This window comes from Epargyreus clarus, unplaced genomic scaffold (genome assembly GCF_041222505.1).
Source record: "Epargyreus clarus isolate Ecla_fem2 unplaced genomic scaffold, WU_Ecla_fem_2.2 ptg000029l, whole genome shotgun sequence".
Lineage (NCBI taxonomy): Eukaryota > Metazoa > Arthropoda > Insecta > Lepidoptera > Hesperiidae > Epargyreus > Epargyreus clarus.
Genome location: NW_027332235.1, coordinates 7832035 through 7854765, shown reverse-complemented (window position 1 = coordinate 7854765; position 22731 = coordinate 7832035). Strand labels below are relative to the sequence as shown.

Genomic DNA, 22731 nt, shown 5'->3' with positions numbered 1-22731 from the left:
ACCCTATAGCTAGCACTATTTTTCTGGTTAAAAATATAGTCTGTAAACGTTGAATACAAAGTAAATAAATGGTTAAAAATAAACATGACAATTAATATCTTAGAAATTCGGGCAATGAATGTGTCTTTGCGTAGTTCATAATATCCGTATTATTCATGCAACCATTAATATAACCATTAATATGTCAATATGAAATCGAATAATCTCCGAATGGTTCCAATTGTAAATACTTGCTGATGCCAAATAAAAAAAATATACGAGTGTGCTTTAGAACCCAGGTAAATAAATGTAGACCTTATAGATCTCTAAACGCTTTCTAAAAAAATTAACACTATTATTTTTTTTAAATGATTAACTCCACAAGGCCTTAAAACAGCATCAAAGTATTTTGTTAAATTATTCCTGCTGACGTCGAGCATAAGGAATCGAATCATACGTCGAAGCCATACCTTCCAAATAGGAAATAAATGAAGCCGAAGAAACGATACCACATAGTTTTGTTGGATACCGTAATGATCATATAGTTTCGATAACTATATTTAAAACTATTGATACTTAAAAAATACATGCGCGAGGTTTTCTGTATGATTAGAGGTAATGAAAAAGGTAAGTGGTAATGAGAAACTGTAACAATATCCTTCCAAGTTTGTTTTTTGCATAATTTAAAATTAAATAAAAATTTTATGTTAAGAAAACGAAACGTTATTTTTTCAGCTGTTTCCCTGACTTCTTATATACGTATACTCTTTGTCCCTGACACATGGTTTCTTGCTTTAATCGTTATTGTTTTTTTTTTCAGAGAAAAAAAAGTATCGATAAGTTGAATTTACTTTCGTATCATTTCATACCAAAACGGAAATCCTTATATCAACTCTTCTATCTAACAATCTGTATGAATATTAATTCATTCAATTACTGTCAAGTGTCAATGTCATGCGTTCAAAACTTCAAATGTTGTGTTTGTAATAAACATGTGTTTATAGGTTAGAAAAGTTTTATAAGTGAAAAATATTGTAAAACTAATATTAAAATTAGCTGAAACAAAATGGTGAAGAAGAAAATTGATAATCGTATTCGTGTGATGATTGAAAATGGCGTTAAACTCGGGCATCGTACAATGATTCTACTTGTCGGCGACAAAAGCAGAGACCAAGTATGTTAAAAACATTTATAAAGTTTGTAATACCTGTTAATTTTATTTCTCAGGAAGCGGTACACTTGTGTATGCTAGCAAAATTTGGAAACTTTATATTTCGCAATATAATATGCATTTTAAAAATCAATGATCATGTTGTAACCGAAAGAAAAAAATAGAAAAATAGTATAATAAAATATGCCTGAAACTTTCTTCAAAGACTTCGAAAACTCCTCATATTGCTCACATTGTATTATTGTCATTGTACGAAAATAAAACGATACCTAGATACGAAAATAAAAACATCTTCGTCACAATATTTGTATCCACAATTCAAATCAGGAATTAAGATTATGATTACATTAATTTTACATTATATTAGTGTGTAATGCATGAGTTAAATTTTTAATACACTCATTTGAAAACTAACATTCTTTCTTTCAGGTACCAATCCTATATGATATGCTGGTGAAATCTACTGTGAAAGCTAGACCAACTGTTCTCTGGTGCTACAAAAATAAGGATGAAGCTATTAGCAAGTATGTATTATAATTTTATTTTTATTGAAGTGAAAACTTCTTTAGCGGTGTTGTTCACTTATTGATATGGGCAAAAAATGTTCAACTTGCATCAGGACACATGACCCTGATCACAAAAATTCATAAGACATTCTGAGAGATAAACTTTTTAATCTAAAATAATTGAAATAGTTAATTGTATTGTGCATAAGTTTTGGCTTGTGTAGATTTTAAATAAGCTTCAAAGTTAAACAATGTTGATACAATGGTTGATACTTAACATAAGGGCTAGCCGTATATACCACCACTTAGCACTACCACTATTACTATTGTCAACTATGGCTATAATTACTGTAATTACAATGAAATACCTGTGCTTTGTTGTAGGACAATTTATGGTGATGAGTTTGCAAACTCGTCAAACTGATTACCTTTTAATGATTTAAATATCTTTACTAAACTTATTGACTGCTGTTTCGTAATTTGTGTGATTTTACATTTGCTTTTAGTCATGGCAGAAAAAGAGCGAAGAAGATAGCTGCAGGCAAACTAGAAGTATCAGAGGAGTCGCTATTTGATGCTTTCCGAGTTGCCACCACAATACATGGAAGGTACTACTCAGAGAGCCATGCCATGCTCGGACAGACTTATGGAGTTTGTGTGTTGCAGGTAATGAGATTTCAGTTAAGATGGATCACTGGTTTGTCATCTACTCAAAGGAGTCTAAGAAGGTTTAACTATTAATAATTACATCAGTTCATTTTAAGATTTTTAAGGGTTTCATGACCTCCTAAGTGTGAATATTGGTCACAATTGACCAAGGTTAGTGTTGGTTAGTGATTACAAGGTACTTAAACCCCATAACAATGATATAATAATATAAGTACAGAACATATCTGTAAAATCTGCTTGCAGTAAAAAAGGATCAAAGGATTGAAAGTGCCAAATCTAGCTCGATTTCGTGACATCACTTCAATAATGGTAATTTACAAAGATTTTTGTGATGATTTTCTATTATGTAATGTGATTTTACAGGATTTTGAAGCTCTCACACCCAACTTGATGGCCCGGACTATAGAAACTGTGGAAGGTGGTGGTCTTATAATCTTTCTCCTGAAGACTATGGATTCATTGAGGCAACTTCATTCAATTACTATGGATGTTCATTCTAGGTAATAATTGTAATTGACACAATTAATACTTTTATGGTAGATTTCTCAAGTAATAAAGTTTTTCTTAGTAATTTTATCTTTTTATGTGTTTTAAGTAAATTGCAAGGATACTGCCATAAATAACTAGACTATTTACTCAGTTTTACCATAATTGTTTAACAATGGAATCATAATCAAAAGTTTTCAATATTTTTATAATTTTCCTTAAAATACAATTCTGTCCTAAATGCAGCCAACATTTATATTTGTTTCTCGCTCACACACACAGACTAACAAATCGTGATCAGAACTACCGGCTTTGGAATGATTTCAACTAGTTCTGCGTAATTTATATTCCAGGTTTAAAACCGAAGCTCACGACACAGTGGTGAATCGTTTCAACGAACGTTTCCTGCTCTCGCTCGCCGACAACCCGCGTTGCCTCGTTCTGGACGATGCTTTGAACGTGTTGCCGATATCGTCTAAAACTGCGCAAGTGGAACCTGTTGATGCTAGCCCTGAGGTAAATATTATTTATGATCGCACTTCTCGTCGAATAAGCTTAGATAAAACTTATTTATTAACAAGAGGACCATTTTCTTGCAGTCAATTTAGTTTCATCATCCTCGTTAACTACGCTGGTTGACCGAATACAGTGAAAACTGACCCCAACAAGGCTATAGTAACAGTAGCTAAAGTTGAATTGGTAGTAAAATTATTAAAGTCAGTGTTATCAATACGTAGCTTACAAAAGTAGTATCGTGTTTTGAACGCGCAGGCACCGCGAGACCTCTTGTTTGGTACCTTTGTGGTTTGACATCTTACTGCATATTAATATAGGAGACATTTAATATCAACTAAGCTTCAATATTAAAAGAATTTTTTGTCATAGTTTCATAAATGTCACTTGTTCCAGCGCGTCAACCCCAAACTGACAGAACTAGTGTCGTCTCTTTCCGACACGCCGCCCGCCGGCCCCCTAGTGGCGCTGTGTCGCACGTACGACCAAGCTACGGCGTTAGTGGCACTCATTAATACTTTAGCTGATAAACAATCCAGGTAAGTTTTTTGTTATATCGTTATATTGTTAATTAAATTTTACTGAAAAATACTAAACAGACTAAAAACACATTTTATCTCATCCATTAAAATATTGTACTTTTTATTAACAACTAAATTACTAGTATCATTTTAAAAAGAAATATCATTATAATTCTTAAGACGCTCTTATTTATTGAACGCACTAGCAAGAAAGTAATACGAAATGTTACGAGAGATTACACTAACATTCTTCATGGCAATATTTCCAAAAAAATTGACTTAGTTTAAATAGAACGGACATAACATCAATTCATTGTTCATCTACAAGTTTTCCTTGAAGTTATCAAATGCATTTATTTAACTAAAGACTCAAGTTGTACCTTGTCAAGAAAACGTATTTTTTTGACATAAATAATAAAAAAATGCATGTTTTTTAATGAAATAAAATACATTTATTTTGTATAGGCCAACGGCAGCACTTAAAATTTATTAATTACAAATTTTTCTTAAACTACTACCTAATCGGACCGTGACCTCTACTGAAAAGAAAACTCAATGAGCTTGTCTTTATTATTTATATTTAAAAAAATACATGTTCTTGGCAAGGTACAACTTGAGTCTTAATGTAAATGCACAATGTATACGTAATAATATGACCTATCAAAATTATTTCGTTTCCCAGACCGCCTCACTGCCTCACAGCAGCTCGAGGTCGAGGCAAGTCGGCCTGCCTCGGGCTCGCCGTGGCCGCGGCCGTATCGCTCGGATACGTCAACGTGTACGTCACTTCCCCCCACCCAGAGAACTTGATCACTCTATTCGAGTTCCTGCTCAAAGGTCTCGATGCCTGTCTGTATCAAGAGCATATAGATTATAATATCATAAGGTCCACTAACCCGGACTTCAAGAAGGCGATCGTTAGGATTAATATTGCTAGGAATTCGAGGCAAACTGTGCAAGTAAGTATCAAACTTAAGTACCTTCCAAAATGACTTTAGTTAAGTAAAATCCTAGCTAAACATAGGCTGTACATATCATAATTACATATAAGATAATTTGGTCTAATTATCAAGAATTTTCAAATAAAATGAACTATTTGTGATGCTCTTCAAGCAAAAAGTTTTAGAATTTTCCTAAGGACAACAAATTTAGTAAAAAACAAAAAAAAACTACATTTAAAGTTTATTATATCCCTTATACATATAACTTCCTTCACAACTTTTATTTTCTTTTAATACAATTAAATAAATATTTTAAAATATTATATCGAAAATGAAAACTCCATCTTTTTAATACGCTTTTTTAACATTACACCTATTTGATTTGCGTTTTTTTACAATTTTTCTTTTTTCTCTCTTTCTCTCTCTTTTAGTTTTTCTGTCTATCAATCACTTTCCATACATTACACTAATTAATTCTATAATAAATCCAAACTCACCAATTCTATAATAAATCCAAACTCACCATTCTTCCAGTACATCACGCCAGACGACCACTCGCTTCTATCAGCCGCAGACTTGGTCCTAGTGGACGAAGCGGCGGCCATCCCTCTCGTACACGTATCAGCGGCCGCTACCAAAGCACCCCTAGCTTTACTATCCTCTACGGTTTCGGGCTACGAGGGTACAGGAAGAGCTCTGTCTCTTAAGCTGTTTGCACAGTTGCAGTCGAAGCATAATGCACCGCCGCCGGTATGTATTAGTTTATTGTTTTGTTGGTTATTCGCACATATACCTATAAATAATGAGCTTCTCGCTATTTAAACACCATTTTTGTGGTACAGTACTGATAAGCGTTGTGTTCCAATTTGATAGATGGACAATGTGAATATCTTGTCATACCCATAATGTAAATCTTGTACTTACATAGTGTTTCAAATAAGTCATTTAAGTTAGTATCTTTAACAGGGTTCAGGTAAAACAATAAAAAATGATGATGTGTTTTAGAGGCAGTGCTAAAAGAGAAACACTTACATAAAACTATCCAATTTGTACTCGAATAGTAACGCATTTGAAACATTAAGACTCCTATTACCATTTGAAATTTTATAACAGATTTCATAAGAAGGCAAAGATTCTATTTAAAGGTATTTTACCCCCCTTCAGATAAAACTGGACGAGCCGATCCGTTACCGTTCCAACGACCCAGTGGAGCGCTGGCTGAACAGCCTGCTGTGTCTGGAGGCACCGCCCCCCGCCCCCGGCGCCGGCGCCCCGCCCCCCGCCGCCTGCGAGCTACTACGAGTCAATAGGGATGCGCTATTCTGCTATCATAAGGCCGCTGAGGCATTCCTGCACCGGCTGGTCGCTATATACGTCGCTAGTCACTATAAGGTAAGTGACTTTAGTTAAGTAAGACATTGGTCCCACTCCCCCTCTAAATAAAGCTAGATGAAAAGACATCATGCCATTGTCCTAATGAAGACCTGGTTGAATTCTCTTATACGTCTGGCTCCCGTTACCCACCGCCTAAAACCTGCTTCAGGTCAATTGAGACGCCCTGTTTTGCTATCATAAGCCACTGAGGCCTTCTTGAACCGACTTGTGACTATATTTGTCGCCAGTTACTACAAGTTTCACGTCATCACTCACCCTGCATAAAATGAGCCTGCAGTTATGCTCGTTTTGTATCGCGCTGAAAACACAGCAGAGTGCTGGCTGAAAATCCTGTAAAATTGATTAAATATTGCAAATTTCAGTGAATACACTGTAAATTAGTGATAAAAAATCACAATTAACCCCATTTTAAATTTTAACTCGAATTCCGTTCCACAGAACAGTCCAAACGACATCCAGCTGTTAGCAGACGCTCCAGCTCACTGCCTGTTCGTACTACTGGCTCCCACGCCCCCACAGTCCACCAGCATGCCCGAAGTCCTATGTGTTATACAGATGTGCCTCGAGGGGAACATATCTGATAAGTGAGTTACTTATTCTATCTTACTTAGTCGTAAGTTGTTTGTTAAAACAAGTATTGTTTGTGTATTTATGACTTTTATAAGAGTAGAATCTTAAATAGTAGTAGATCTTAAGTAGTTCAGTAGTTCCTATGTTTAATTTCAATATAAGCATGGACACACCCATACGAACACAAACACGTACTCATTAAAGCACACACACGACACTCAATTACTAATTCTTTAGTATTTCAATATAATTATTAATTATGTTTTTAGATATTTTTTTATTTAAAAAGATGGGGTGTCATTACCGCAACGCAAAGTATAGAATCTAGTTTAGAAGATGATAATAATATCAATATATTTTATAATCTTATCTAAATCTAATCTAGTAGGTATTTAAAATGAATAAATTATAAATTAATCAATGAATACATTTTCCATTAGATCAGTGAAGGACAGTTTAGGGCGCGGTCGCAAGGCGGCGGGCGATCTGATCCCGTGGAACATTTGCGAACAGTTCGGCGATAGGGACTTTCCTAAGTTAGCCGGAGCGAGGATAGTCAGGATAGCCACGCATCCCTCGTATCAACGGGTAAGTGGGAATTTTTTCTTTATTAATCTCTAACTTTCATGCTACTGTTAATCTGTCCTTTCATACCACTGGGGATCTGTATATCATCAGAAGGATATAAGCCTTAGGGCACCAGAATTAGAAAGAATTCGAGGTTGCGTTCTGATCCTGTAGTTTAAGAAATATTAAAAAAATATTTTAACTGACAATTTGTAAGTGCCACCCATAGTCTTATACAAATAAATATATATTTTATATTTCATTTCATTTCAAAAGTGAGAGATTGTAGAATTCATATGCACTTAAAGAAAAATTAACTCTTAAAGGTGTAAGAGCCTTCCATGCTTCAATAGCAGATGCATCACAGTTTCATCAATTTCTACGTTAAGTAAAAGTGTTAAATGATGCAGTTGCATCGTTCTAGTTGGAAGGATTTAGTGAGTCACAAATATTTACATGAGATTTTTAGTTTATGTCAATTAAAAAATAATGCCACGAAGACATGCACAACAGACACTTAATTTCATCATTATTTTTTAAACTAGTCGGAAATCTAACATACGAGTTACGACCTTTATTGCGTTACAACGACATGATGACTATTATTAGTGGTGATCATCAACTCATTACAGTCCCACTGCTGGGCACGGGTCTCCTCTCAGAATGAGAAGGTTTTTCGCGATGTTTTCCTTCACCGTTTAAGCAAGTTATAATTAATATCGAATACGCACGTAACTTTGAATAATCGAAGGTGCGTGCCTGGGATTTGAAACTCGGACCCCTCAATCAAGAGGCAGATGTTTCTTAACCATTGGGCTATCACTGCTTAGTATAATTAGTAGTATAGTCTTTGATTTTTTATTTGCTAGATGGGTTACGGCAAGCGAGCTCTCCAGCAACTAGCGGCGTACTATTCTGGCGACATACCGTGTCTCGACGAAGCGGATTCAGACGATGATGACGCGCAAACAAACGGGAAGACGAGCTCGCTGCAAACTGAGAACATTGTGCCGAGGTTAGTGGTATTTTATAAACTAATAGCCGTTAGATTACAATTTTTTTTTATATTTTAGCTAATGGAAAGCAGTCACCGTCGCCTATGGACATATGCAAAACCAGAGGAGTCGCCAATGCATCGCCGGCTTTGAAGGAGAGCTCTTTTTACACCCCTCTTGAAGAGCCCCATGTCAAAGTCCTGAGGGAGTACCTCAGGGCTATGTCATGAGTCTCTTTAAATAAAAGCTTTTAATATAGTAGTAGCAAAGTAATAGGAATATTTTAAAATCATGCAAATTATTAATATAAGCTTCTGTAATATAAGCTAAAATGTTTTACATGACCAACAGGATAGGATGAGTGAACCAGCAAGACACGCATTTGCGATCTCTGGTCACTGAACCACTCACTTGTGAGTTAGTCAGGTATATTGTAATAATCCTTTTTTAAGTGTAATAAATAATATCTATTTTCTCAGAACAAAACCGCCAACACTGCTAAAGCGTCTCTCAGAAGTACGTGCTGAACACCTGGACTATTTGGGAACGAGTTTCGGACTTACCGAGGAGCTGCTCAAATTCTGGAAGTCGCAGAAATACGTTCCTGTATATTTAAGGTAATTTAATAGTGAAATAATTAATTTTATTTTGTTTTTTTTTTTTTAATTATCTATTACACTTTCCTCATTTATTAGCGAAGGTATAGTCCGCGTTAAACTGCTAGTCCCCTCTGAATATAGAAATGAATCGCGTCGCCATAGAAAATTGTATGACTACACCTCCTCGCATCAATTTAAGAGCGGTCTAGCAGTTTGGTGCTGACTATAAACGCGGTTCGTGGGAATACCATTGAAGTGATAATTGTTCGGTCGAAAACAAACACTACGAATTCTAACTCAGTTTTGAAGGAAATTTAATAAAATTAAACTTAGACAATCTTATTAAACCAAGTTAGTTAGTTGCATTTCTAAGAACGATAGTGACATACTATAGGGATATTAGATGTTTGTTTGTAAAAAAAACTTGATTTTCACAAACTACGTATTGATAATTCCAGTCAGAAAGCGAACGAGTTGACAGGCGAGCACTCGTGTATAATGCTGCGAGCGTTACCGGCCAGTGCGTGGCTGTCGGCCTACAGCGCGGACTTCCGCAAGCGCTTCTCGCGGCTGCTATCGCGGAGCTTCCGGAAGCTGTCAGCCCCGCTCGCGCTTGCCACGCTGCTCAATGATAGCGTGAAGGTTGATAAACCGGGTATGTATATGTGCTATTACTATTTCTGTAGGAAAAGGAATAAGGTTGAGTGGTAGAGAATGCTTTCTAGCATTAAGCTGCCTTTGTGAATTTACATATTTGTAACGTTCATAATGAATAAATAAATAAGTAGGAAGGAAACAACTCTTTGTGGTTCGACGCTGAAAGTATTACTGCTGTACTTGTTTCTGCATAAATCTCCAGTGTTACCTAGACTTATTAGTAATTCAATCTATAAAGTGTTTGCCTACCAAAGACCGACATTTGACAAATTATAGACGAAGCCGAAATTGTCAAATTTCAATCTTTGATAGACATATCATTGAATAGTAGATAGATTGATCAAAAAACTGATCTCTTTTTTTTATAAACTATAAGTAGCAGACGAACATGCAGTCCATCTGATGGTAAGTGGCTACTGCCGCCCATGGACATCTGTTATCAACCCCAGACATTCCTACCGGAAGTCGGCCAGAGATGCGCCGCTACTCCTGAGGACTAAGCTGGAACGCTTTGGAAGAGTATGTCTACCTTACCACACCCTTCAAACCAAAACACAGCAGCAGCACAACACTGCTGTTATAAGGCAGAAATAGGTGTGGCGGTGGTGCCGCCGGAGTCCAACCATAAAGGGCTCTACCACCTATAACCTTACCAGCGTTAGACTGGCATGCTTACTGACCTATCAACATGGTAGAATGAATACCAGCATTTATACATAATATTTCTACTTCCATCAACAACAAATATTTATACCATCTTTACATCTCATTCCAGTTCTAACGAAGGATACAATAGAGCAACACCTATCCGGGCACGACCTATCCCGGATAGAGTCGTACTGCCGACAGCAGGCCGACTACAGACTCATTAGCGACCTCCTAGCACCTATCGCTGACATCGTGTTCCACACCAAAGCATCCATTAAATTGGATGCAGTGCAACAGGTGAATATTGAAAAGTTTATTTGTAGAGTGTTCTCATATGAAAAAATCCGGGATTAATCCCAATCAATCAAAGATAGATTGGTTTCTCATGTCAGTTAGATAATATCATGTATTTGCATACATTTTCATATGGCTGTTTTGTTGCTTTTTTTTATCTAAAAATAAAACATTTATTTGACATATGTATGCCATTAATGTACAAAATTTAAAGATCAAATTCCGTCTGAAATTCATTTGGGGTAATCCAATATATAATATGAAGTTTAGTTCTCCTAAAAATGAACGTAGGAATTTGTTTGTTAAATACGTAATCTAATCTTATCTGGGACACATTACAGAAGTCCATAGGAGGCAGTGACCACTTACCATCAGGAAAACTGCATGCTCGCCTGCTACTCCAATGTCATGAAAAAAGAACTGATAATTCTACAGACCCTAAGCCTTCACATTTTGATCAAAATCATACGTATTTTATGACCTTTTCCAGGTCCTCTTTATAGCAATGGGCTTCCAAATGAAAGATGTTGACGAAATCGCGTCCGAGCTAGGCCTCCCAGGTTCACAGGTTTTGGCCAAGTTCTACGAGGCATGCAAGAAGATCAACACAGCCCTCAACTCCATTCTAGAAGATACAGTGGCTAAGGAAATAGGCATAGATGATAAGACAGCGGATATGGAAACACAGGGACCCGTCAAGCAGAGTCTTAATGAGGAACTGACGAAAGCTGCCAAGGTACTTATCCTAGGCATATGTGTGTTAATTGGGTGGAAATTTAGGAATAAATTCTTGTGATTTATTTTTGTTTATTTTTTTTACCCACAGATTAAAAGTAAAAACGGACGTAATGTTTTAATTTTAATTTGTTAAATGGGATATTAAATGTCGTACATATATGAGCTTTCATAGCATTAAGTTAACTTGAGATTACAAATAGACATTAATTTTATTTCTTTGTTAATTTATTTTATTGTTTAAAGTAGTTTAATTTTACCGTTTATTGTAAAACAATGTATAAATAAGGACTCGGTAGGTCTATACGATAGGTGGTGGAACTATATCAAGTTTCTTTATAGTAATACTGATTTTTCTTTAATCTTCCACAATGGCATTTAATTAAGAGTGCATTTCCATCTACAGACATAGAGCGTGTCAGACATATAATAAAAATTAAGTACAACATTTTAAGTGCTTTTGTCGTTATTGATAGCTTTGCTTATGATAAAAATATAATAATTCTCCTGTTGTTATTGTTTTCAGGAGTTGGAAAGGAAACAGCGCAAGGAGCTATCGAAGTTAATGGGCGAGGACCTAGCGCAGTACCGCATCAAGGGCAGTGACCTAGACTGGGGGCAGGCCCTGGCCTCCTCTAAGAAGGCCAACCTAGTCTCCGTTAAAAGGTATGTTTAAAAAAAATAATGCTAAATTCTAGGACCTTTAGAAATAAATATTGTTTTAAATCAATAGGTATAAATAATAATAAATATCTTTTTTTTGGGAATAGGGTAAAAAAGGTTTTTTCATCATCAAAAGTAATGCAAAAGTATTTTTGAGGAACTTTATTATTATTAGAGTATTATTTTAAGTATAAGGTATGCTTTAGGTTCTGTTTGGAGAGAAATATTTTTACTATGTCTACAGTCCCTTTCAGTTTGTCCGTTCAATGAACCCTACAAATTGTTTGATTATAGTATAGTAACAAATGGTAAAAATCGGCAAAGAAAGTAAGGATTCCCATTTTTTGTAAAAACAACTCAAATATGACATTTCTTGCATTGTTTCAGTGGCGAGAAACGACTAGGAGATGACAGTAAGGAAATAGATGATCTTATTGAGGCTCATGATAATAAGAAGAAAAAGAAAAAGAAGCACAACCGAAACCAAGTGTAATAAACAATATTTTGACTAAATCAGCCTTTTATTTTCCAGACAACATACGACGCCATCTCTCGCCAAATGATGGAAACTTGTCATAAATAATACATCACAATTTCATGTTTCTCACTATTAATACATTAAGTCAGAGACAGTTCTTTATATTTTATTAGTTTCATACATCATTGGATATCTATATTCCTACTTATAAGAAGTTTTAATCGTTTAGAATTCTAATTGAGGTTAAAATGTAATGGTTTACAGAATTGTGGTAGTGAAAGAAAACAACAAGTTCAATAATAATTTCTATAATTATTGTAATATAAAAAAGTGTTGGTAGTTATTCAACCCTTGGAATAGACAATAGATATTTCCTCTTAAACATAACAAATATGGGTGACGGCGGGCGGTCGCGAGTAAAAAAATATGAATTTGTGTCGCCGCGGCCGGCTCCCCGCCGCACCATACCGCCTTTACAATATAATGTGATCTAAGAAAAATAATATTTTCGTCTAACGCCCTCTGCCGAGCGCGTGGTAAACAATTTTATACTATAATTAGTTTGTCACTTAGTTTAACATACATGCACTACTCGTTACAAAAGGAGAGGGCTGGACTTCGGACCGACGGTGGAACAGTTTGAGAACGGTTGGGAATTCATTGCACGACTTCATACGAAATCCAGCCACATTAACACTATAACTACCTCAATAAAACATTCCCTACAAAACAAAATATTTAGAATCTCGTTCCGGAGTTCCCGTCATCAACGATACCATGACTTAATACGGCTTTATACACTATTTCTCACTTTCTTAACAGGATACTTTTAAAATAACAAATCCTTATATTATCTAAAGCGATCATTAGAGTTATAAATATAAATAAAATACGTAGTAGGTACTATTTTTACAAGATTGTCTATGAAAAGTATCCTGTAGCGATTCCGTAGCTATTCGGCCTCAGGATTAGGTTGGTGTTCTACGCGCAGAGGAGACACGGTTGTAAGCGAACAAGAGGAACAGGAGAAGCTATGAGAAGATCTGCGACTTGGCACTTTGTCTTAACGCTAAAAATAAGACATTTACAGCCAACGTAATGGAGATAAATTAGTACCAAATAATTAAAGCCCGTAGAAAAGTTCGAAGATTTCGTATCTAATTAATTATAATCGAAAGACAATTTAGCAAGAAACATCACTTACAAGCTTCAGCTAAACAAAACGTCACGAACATCGATCACATAATTATTTTAAATATTAAATATAAATCGTTTCTACTTCACTTGATATTATAAAATATATATTATTATATTAAAACGCTGAGGATTTGAACTTATTGTGATTACGAAGCAGTTTACAGCGTCAGGTAGACTAGAGAGGACAAAGGTACCTACGCTTTACATCTTAATATACTCAATACACAAAGCAAATCCACTAGACCTTATTGCCACTCATAAATTATTGCTACGACATATACATACTGATCTACATTATAGTGTAAATATAATCAATAATCAGATACAACATTAATAAAACAAATATTGTGTAAACATTATTGCGTTTTGTTTAACTCAGAAGGGGTTCTCAGTTATATTCTAGTACACAATGGACCATGGAAGATAATCCCAAGTGGGATTATATGCGTTTGTAAGTAACCACACTTAGATAAGAACACAGCTGATCTAAGGCAGAACTAGTTTGTAGCAATACAAAGTTATGATATATCAAATAGTGTGGTTTTACATTAGACCTACTAAGTTGATTTAATACCAGAAAATATCTTGCATTTAAGTCTAAGTACGATTTGGTTTTTAAAACCGCGCCAACCTGTAGAGACTACACTACATGACCATAGTGCATTGTGTACTATGACGTCAAGATGTTACGTCATTATTAACAACACGTGCATAGTGTACAGTGCGAGAGATTCATTACTTAACATGAATAATGAAGATTACGTTCCATTCCGCACCCGTTTGGGTTCAAATGATATCGGAGGCTGTCCATCTCACTAAGGCACAATATTTTTTTCATATCCGTTTTGAACTTCATATAAGTCTAAAATAAATGAATTCAATTCCCCGCCTTAAAACCATGAGGTAATCGCTCTAGCTGTTACCTACTTAATTTAATTTATTTCGACGACACGCACGAAAACCCTTAGAACTACAAATATTTACTGTGATCAACACGAAATATTCAAAAATATTATATGTATAGCTTAAAATACCTTGCCTCCTATTTATCAATCGTAACTAAGCAAAATCGCTATTCGTTATAATATATTGAAGCCTTATATTACTATTGACCGGTAACACGTTAAAAATTCTTAATAAGCCACTAATTGTTATTATATGCCTCTTGTTGCAATATGCTTGGTTTGAATTATTATTAGTAAAATTTTGGTCCAATTTAGATATTAAGTGAATGGTTACCTTTTGTGTATTCAAGGGATTCTGTATTCGGTACTTTGGCAAGTACAAGTATACTATTTAGTTTGATATACATGTACATGTTACGTACCCGAAAATATTGGGAAATATTTGAGTTGGATTATGAATAATCGATAGAAAAGAAATGCAGAACATGGTCTAATATTGTGATCACTTTGGTTCATTCAAGTAATGATATTTCAGGTAACTATTTTAATTTTTCGCATATTGATTTAAATTCTTTTTAATTAAACCTTAATAACCGTATTTTCTGCAAAATAAATAAAATATAATTAAAATAAAATATAAACTAAAGTACTATTCAAATCAAATGAAGATTCAAACCAAGCATAAGAACAGGTAATAGAGCATTCACGCAGGCCAATGTATAAACCAAGACTACTTAGTATCTCAGTAATTTTTCATTAATTAGATATGTTGTAAATAAAATAATATATATTAAACACGTTTTAAACAGGCTCCTAAGTTCCTAAGAACAAAATTTACACTATAAGTGATTAAATTTTTATAGTACCAGGATGTCATAATACAGCAGAAGGTGCTTTTTAAAGAATGACGAAAGCATTTTTGAAATGCAAATTGAATTGTTAATTACGTTTAAAAAGTAGCGACAATATAACTCCGCAGCAGAATGAATATGCACTCTCTCACTCTAACATGTTTGCATAACATATGTTAGAAAGAAGAAAGACAGAAAATATTCAACAAATATGTGAACAAATCAAAGATTTGCAAACATTTAAACAATCAATAATTATATTTTTATTTTCTGACTTCAAAAAAGTATGAATCAACATAGCTTTTTGAAAATAATTATAAAAGGAATAATATTGATTGAAAAATGGACATGTAAACAATATGCTCTTTACACTCAGCGTTTAATTGCATGAATCTGAGCTACGTTTAACATTAATTATTTTAAAGAGCTAAATGTACAATCAACGAAAATTACAAAGTGCAAGCGAGAGACAAATACGGTTGATGTAATGTAAGAGTGAAAGATAAAATGTCTGCTAGATTTGCATGTACCCTACGTCTGTGGCATCTTTTTAGCTTTTACTTTTTTCAGTTTACGTATTTTATAATAAATTGAACAGTGGTTTTAGAAAGGATGCCTCCGGTTTGATCATAATGCAATGATTTTGAAAGTTCTTATAACATTTTAAATTATATCCAGTCATAAACCCCCAAAAAGTGAATTTAATGCCTTGTATTAAACATTGGCCTGGTTAATGATCCATAACGTTTATATAAACATTTGCTAACATTGATTGAAGACTCGTTGATCGTTCAATTCGTCTTATAAGGCATGAACAGACAAAAATGAGGTCGTTTAATATTGCTATATGTTATCCATTAACTTAATATTGCACCGATTAAAGTATAACACCACATTTACCGTACGATAGTTAAATCATATTTAAGATAAGTTTGTATATGGTTCCTTAGATTAAGAACTAACCATGTTTTTTGGTGTCATTTCGATTTTATAAAGAATATTCAAGATTATCTATATGATCATGTTTATCGTACGTTAAATGTGGCTACAAGTTATGCTATAGTATTTGCTAAATAATTTTATATAAATAATTAGTGTTATATTTCCTTCTTGGTGTTATCATTGTACAAAATATTGCTGTTAGCGAATTGCGGATATACTATACTTATCTATCGTATACGAAAGCGCTTTGCGAAGTACAGTTTTCACACTACACTTGTGAAAAATAAGATAATTTTGATCCATTTATTGACGCAAGCGCCTGTGTGAACATTTTAGCAACTTTTGTTGAATTTGGGAATTAGACGCCTGCGTATATTTAATAGCAAAATTTGTATTGTGCGTGTATCCTTTGTTTATTTGAAAGTAATTATATTTATTTTCGTGTAGCGTGAAAACTAAGGCCACGGTCAGAGGCCAAGCCATGCGAGGCAATACTAACCTAGAGAGTCACTTCGTCGGCAGTGTCGTTTCTTTCAAATTACATGGGTTTTTACCCAACTTTCAGGTACTTACTTACATGTCTCTGTTATATTGTACTACAAATGTTAAACTTTACATATTTTTACACCTTATACACTATTCTATAGCATTCAATTATCGCCTCGCTTCCGTACTCGCTATTGGTCTGACCGTGACCTAAGGCAGCGTCTGTACGGTCCTACGAATAATTAGCTTCGGATAGAACCGCATTAAACAGAGCTTGCAGCGATCCATATAAATATCGACGACATCAACACACAGACACCTACTTTATTAATAAATATATATTCATATAATCCGATTGTACTAATTGATTCTGGTATTGTTTTACGAATTGCGTGTTTATTAATTCAGTACTTGTTGTGTAAATTACATTACTTTTATTGTGTGTATGTGTAATTCAAATGGTGTGTGTATTTAAATGATTGCTCAGGTAAAATATTAACTGCACAGTATTTTATTAAAAGTGTCAGTCATACAACTCATACAGAATATTATGTACTGAATTTAATTACTGGTACTTTCAGGTTATGTTGTAACATTTGAAATTATATTTTGAACACAACAGTACTGAATTACCAATGCTTATAACTACTCTAATACGGCTCTTTTAAGCTATAAGGCAATTAATGAACAATATTAAGTTACTTTAATCTTATTGCGTTGTTGCTGTTAATTCTAGGCATTTATTGCTTTTAAAACTACAAGTACTAACTTAACGCTCGCTACTGGAATATAAGACTTTAGCAATAACCCATTACTTTCCTGTTGGGGCTGTTTTGAAAACAAGCATTTAAGGGTTAAATCGACCGTGGTGCAACGTCATTATGTCCATCATCTTTCTTACTAGCTTCCTTATTTAGCTACTATTTTCACATTTAACTATAACTCACAAACTTTGGGTTTACTTTTTTTAAAAAATCTTACAGAATAAGTAATATTTAATGTTTAGTACTGATTGAATTAAATGCGGACATTCAGTGACTATAAATTATACCCATAATTTGTTTTTTTTTTTTCTATTTAAATAAGATTAATCGCAATAAAGACCTTATTTCCTCAGAAGCTGCAGTCAAGTTAGAACTTAATTGACCTTTCTCACCGCTAGCAAGAAACGAAAAGCGAGTAAAAACCTTTTTACAGAGTTCACGACGAAAATTTGATAGATCCTGTGTAAATCACTAAAGGTAAAATATACTTAATAAATAATATTAAAGAATTATAAATATTATTGCAAAAAATTACAAACATAAAATAAATATGTAACAACTTGATGCGGGTTATAAAACAGCATTTTTAAGTAAATTTAATATGGACTATATGCAAATGTGTAGAATTTTGTATTTACTACAGTAACATCTCTCCCCAGATAAATATCGCTATATTTTCTCACTCGCTTACTGTTTACTTGCTTACGGTGGGACGAGTACCTTAAGGCAGTACTTATTAATTTGTAAAGTGGTGTATCATGGTGTTATCCGTGAAAAATTGACAAATGGCAATTTTTAATTACTTACTAAAGCTAACAGTAAGTTAAAGCACTTTTAAAACATGAATATTCAATAAAAAGTTCGTTATGAGGTACCGTTTTCTTATTTTGACGAATATAAGTCAAAATCAGATGTTTATTACTCGCTAAATTGACTATTATAATTAATATTTGCTTTTCACATACGCAAGAAAAAAAAAACTAAAAAGGAAATAAAAGGAAAAATAAACCAAAAATACAATTATACATAAAAATTAATGTATTCTATCATCAATAACATAGGGTAATAGTTACACAAATAATAAAATTAAAGGAAAACAAATTTATACATATTTCTTAACGGAAATATAAAAAAAAACAAATTATACACGCTATCAACACAAAATGCTACTTAAGAAATAATATAAGAAAAACAGTATTTTACAATTGCCTAACAAATTAAATAGCCTAACGCGTCCCCCACCAGCGCCCTCTCACGATTTTAGTCTTAACTTAATCGCATATAAATTTGTCAATAAAAAAATTTGGCGTCAATTTTAGGGATAATTCAGTTTGATTGAGATTTACATGTCAAATTATACACACGCGCGAAACAAGTAAGTATATCATAACATTCTGAGGTAACTCATTGACACTACAATAAAGGCATTTTATATTATACAATGACGCACATTGAATAAGAAAATTAACTATGAAAAAAGAATTATTATTTTAACTAAATCGAAAAACTATACTCATGCTAACTTTTTTACCTAATTCTTCACTACAAACGTACATAGTTTCTGCGTAAATGTATAAGAACGCGACTGTATTGTGATAACCCGTTTAGATATCCATCTAAAATGCATCCGCATTAAACGGTTAGAACATGAACAATGGTCGTAGAACACCATAGTAGTCAATGGTACCCAAAATAGATTTATCAAGCGAAAACAGTTATTTCAATAACTTGGCTAATCAACAAAATGAAAAATAATAAAATGTCAGGACAACGTACAATTAAGATCTAAAAACGATAACAAAAAAAAAAAAAAACGAAGTACACATGCATTACGCGAATCAATAAAAATTTTGAATTACAAAATTAATAATTTTGAATTATTGCAAATAAATATTAAAATGATCACAACAATACAATATTAAGAGAGAAATAATAAAAACATAAACTGTAAGCGTAGCAAGGCGCCTAAGAGTAAAACAAAACATATTAACAGATCTTTCGATTGTATGAATCCTAATTGTAGCGCCTCGCACAGGCCTTCTATACGATTAAGTAAACTTCGCTTTGTGTACAGTTAATAATAAATTATACAATGTCGCAATAAATAACGAATTTTAAAATATAAATAATAATGTAATTTGTGCGAAGTAAGTACAGAATGGGGATTGTCTGCGAGACGAAACTGTTGGGAAGCGGTATACCACGTCAAAAAAAAATGCGATAAATAAGGTCACACTAAAACATCTTGGCGTATGCTAAAATTGCAAATCCCGGGCGTTTTCGTCCTCGCCTATATTATTAAGTAACGCTTTTCGATCGTATATTACCAATACGTGATTATTCATGTATTCACGGAGATAAATTGACAGAGATGATGCACTCGCTATCAGTACGTTCACGTCGTTGTAAAATTAATCAATTTGAAAAATTTTGACAATTCTAAATACTCTTTGTAAACAAAACGATCAATCATTGAACAAGGTTGCAATGCTAGCTATTTTTTATTTCCATTTTAAAATAATTATTGTTTTATCACAATCAATTGTTAGTAATAAATAAACCTTACTTTTTTTAGAACAATTGTTTACGCCCATTAAAGGGGTGTTATTACTAATAATGTAATTATTATGCAATTGTGTGAAAATATAGTATCGTAATCCAATACTTAGTCTCCGTGAATACACTGTCGAAACAAATAGTTGCGTATCAGGCACGCGCTGGCTCCCCGTACGACCACTAACATAGCAGGTAACTAGCGTAGGGTAATATTATCGAGTTCACGCGAATTATTATCGACCGCGAGAAACGTAACTACACTAATAATATACTAAATGAACGCTGCAAGCTCCCCTACCGAACATTTACAATATCCATCTTTACCGTTAAATTTAAAACTTTCATATAGATCAAACGAATCGTTCGAAAACAGGATCCCGTGAATACTCGCACTCAGACCTCGTCATGCATCCTCACAATAATTTCCTATAATTATTATGTTATTATATCTCCTTGTCCGCTTAGCTATAAATATAGTTTACATATAAATTAAAATATAGAGCGAAAACTACACATTTCTTACAATATACTATGTACAAGGCATCTCGCTATTTAACAATGTTACAAAGTTCAGCATTTTGTCCTTTATGTGGTTTGAGTTGCGACGTGCGGCGGCGCGCGAGCGGCGGCCATCGCGGCCAACGCGGACAAAATTAACACAGTGAGAATATTATTGCTTTCTCACACCATAACTTTGTAATAACAAACGTACGAGTCGATTCCCTTCCAACAAAAATGTAGTGACCGCCGCCCGCGCCCCGAGCCGCCTTACAATAAACTTTCATACAAAAACCTACCTGGCACTAACATTTATGTATATTCATTACAAAATGTATAATATAATATTATATATTTACAATCACAACATAAATTTGATAAACAACCGAGAGAAATATACTTATTGATGTAACGGTGTTTTCTTATTTTCGAATCACTTCATAACATGTGATGTTCGGCGAATAAACATTAATAATTGTACTTTAAATTCAATTTAAAAATATATTTGCACTTCATTATTCGACCGAGTCAATTAATCATTGTTCTAGCAGCTCGAATGTCCCGATTAGACGAATTTACAATAATATAATTATTTGAATAAATATTCAAAATAATCTAGCTGATCTAAACACAAATGTTATTGTCATTTGTTAATGTGTTACCAATTAGATGTTTGAGATGTGGAAACATCCAATTGTAACATCGTAAAATATTTGCAAAACAGTTACAAATCATCCATCCGTTGATATGTATACGAAATAATGATCTAACGAATGACTAAACGGGATTTGCTCAGCGATTGTTCTGCAATTTTATTTATTACATTTAGGAACATTAAGTAGTATTGTTCAAATAGTCTGTCTATCGTTTGTATCTGTTTGTTACGATTATGTTTTAAGCACATTTTTCTATCGCACAACCGATCCGTAAGTGAAACAAAAATTACCCAACTAATACTAACGACATAACTCGAATTCAGCCGTGATAATGACAATTCGTCAAACTGATAATTATTGTGAAAACCTACAAGTGTTCCCATTTGTATTGAGATATTTTTTAATATACTCGATTGGCCCACACGCGATCACGTATTGTGTCGTATATCTCCCGTTAAACTTTAAACGAGCAATTGCCGTACACGGCGTTATGTTAGTCACTGACTACCCAACAAGACGTTTTCACTCGCGAGTTCTTGCAAAGACTACCTTATTTTTTAAGAAATACAATAAAAATACTTAAGTGAATTATTAACCGTAATCTAGTCAAACCAGAAAATAATTACAATAACCATAAGTACAAAAACTTGTATGAGAATCAGTGACTAAAATCATACACCGCATCTACTTGTACATTTTTCACTGAAAACCATTCGTAGCATGTATAAGTACAGATATTTGAAATTCTAAACACCTCACCAGTTATACAATGACACGTTTCGCGTCAACTGTACAGTATCATGTTTACGTCAAATCGCGATCCATTATAATAATTATACAATTCGTTTTCGTGCTCCCGACGGTTTTTCTCATTGATAGGGAAGGATATAATAACGGAAAACTTACGATATGGTTAGTCTATCACTTAACAATGCTATAAACCGGCTCGCTAGGCGACCGCGCGATATATACACATACGCATTTATACAATTTTGTGATTTTTTGGTCGTCATTTTGGAAAGAGAACGAAACGCGGCGACGAGTGAGGAATTACATTCACATTCGTATCTTTCTATATATTTTCACTCCATCAAATAAAATTGTTCGACGTTACATAGTCGAGTGTCGCTTTAAAGTTTAGTCAAATGTATTTTACTGTTTACAATTGCTTGTAAAATATCTGTCTGATCCATTACATAAATTTGGTGTTTAGTATATTTTTATGAATACATCTAATTGAATGGCAATTTTAATTATGGTCATACAAATTATTTTAATATATTTAAAATCAATATTATTAACGAATTAGTCAACACATAATTCAATATAAATATTTATTTCTGAATTTATTGCTAATCATTTCTGTCATTCGTTCAAAATGTTATTGCTTCTCTTTTTGTAATAATTATTGTATGTATATAATTATGTAGTTATCATATTTAACAATGCGATGCAAACCGCGTTTTTAACTCATTCCACGCACTCCACT

At 33.7% G+C, this 22731-nt stretch overlaps 1 protein-coding gene across 1 annotated transcript; it reads left to right on the top strand.

Annotated features, from left to right (window-relative positions):
* The first annotated feature begins 923 nt into the window (after window positions 1-923).
* On the top strand, window positions 924-12422 carry l(1)G0020 (RNA cytidine acetyltransferase l(1)G0020). Its single transcript, XM_073089303.1, has 18 exons — window positions 924-1153; window positions 1580-1674; window positions 2163-2322; window positions 2689-2825; window positions 3165-3327; window positions 3721-3863; window positions 4528-4804; window positions 5321-5536; window positions 5951-6178; window positions 6620-6765; window positions 7192-7339; window positions 8188-8333; window positions 8793-8930; window positions 9371-9567; window positions 10345-10514; window positions 11002-11247; window positions 11773-11912; window positions 12297-12422. Exons 1-18 carry the CDS (start codon window positions 1046-1048, stop codon window positions 12400-12402), a joined length of 2964 nt encoding a protein of 987 aa, XP_072945404.1. The 5' UTR covers window positions 924-1045; the 3' UTR covers window positions 12403-12422.
* The last annotated feature ends 10309 nt before the right edge of the window (window positions 12423-22731 follow it).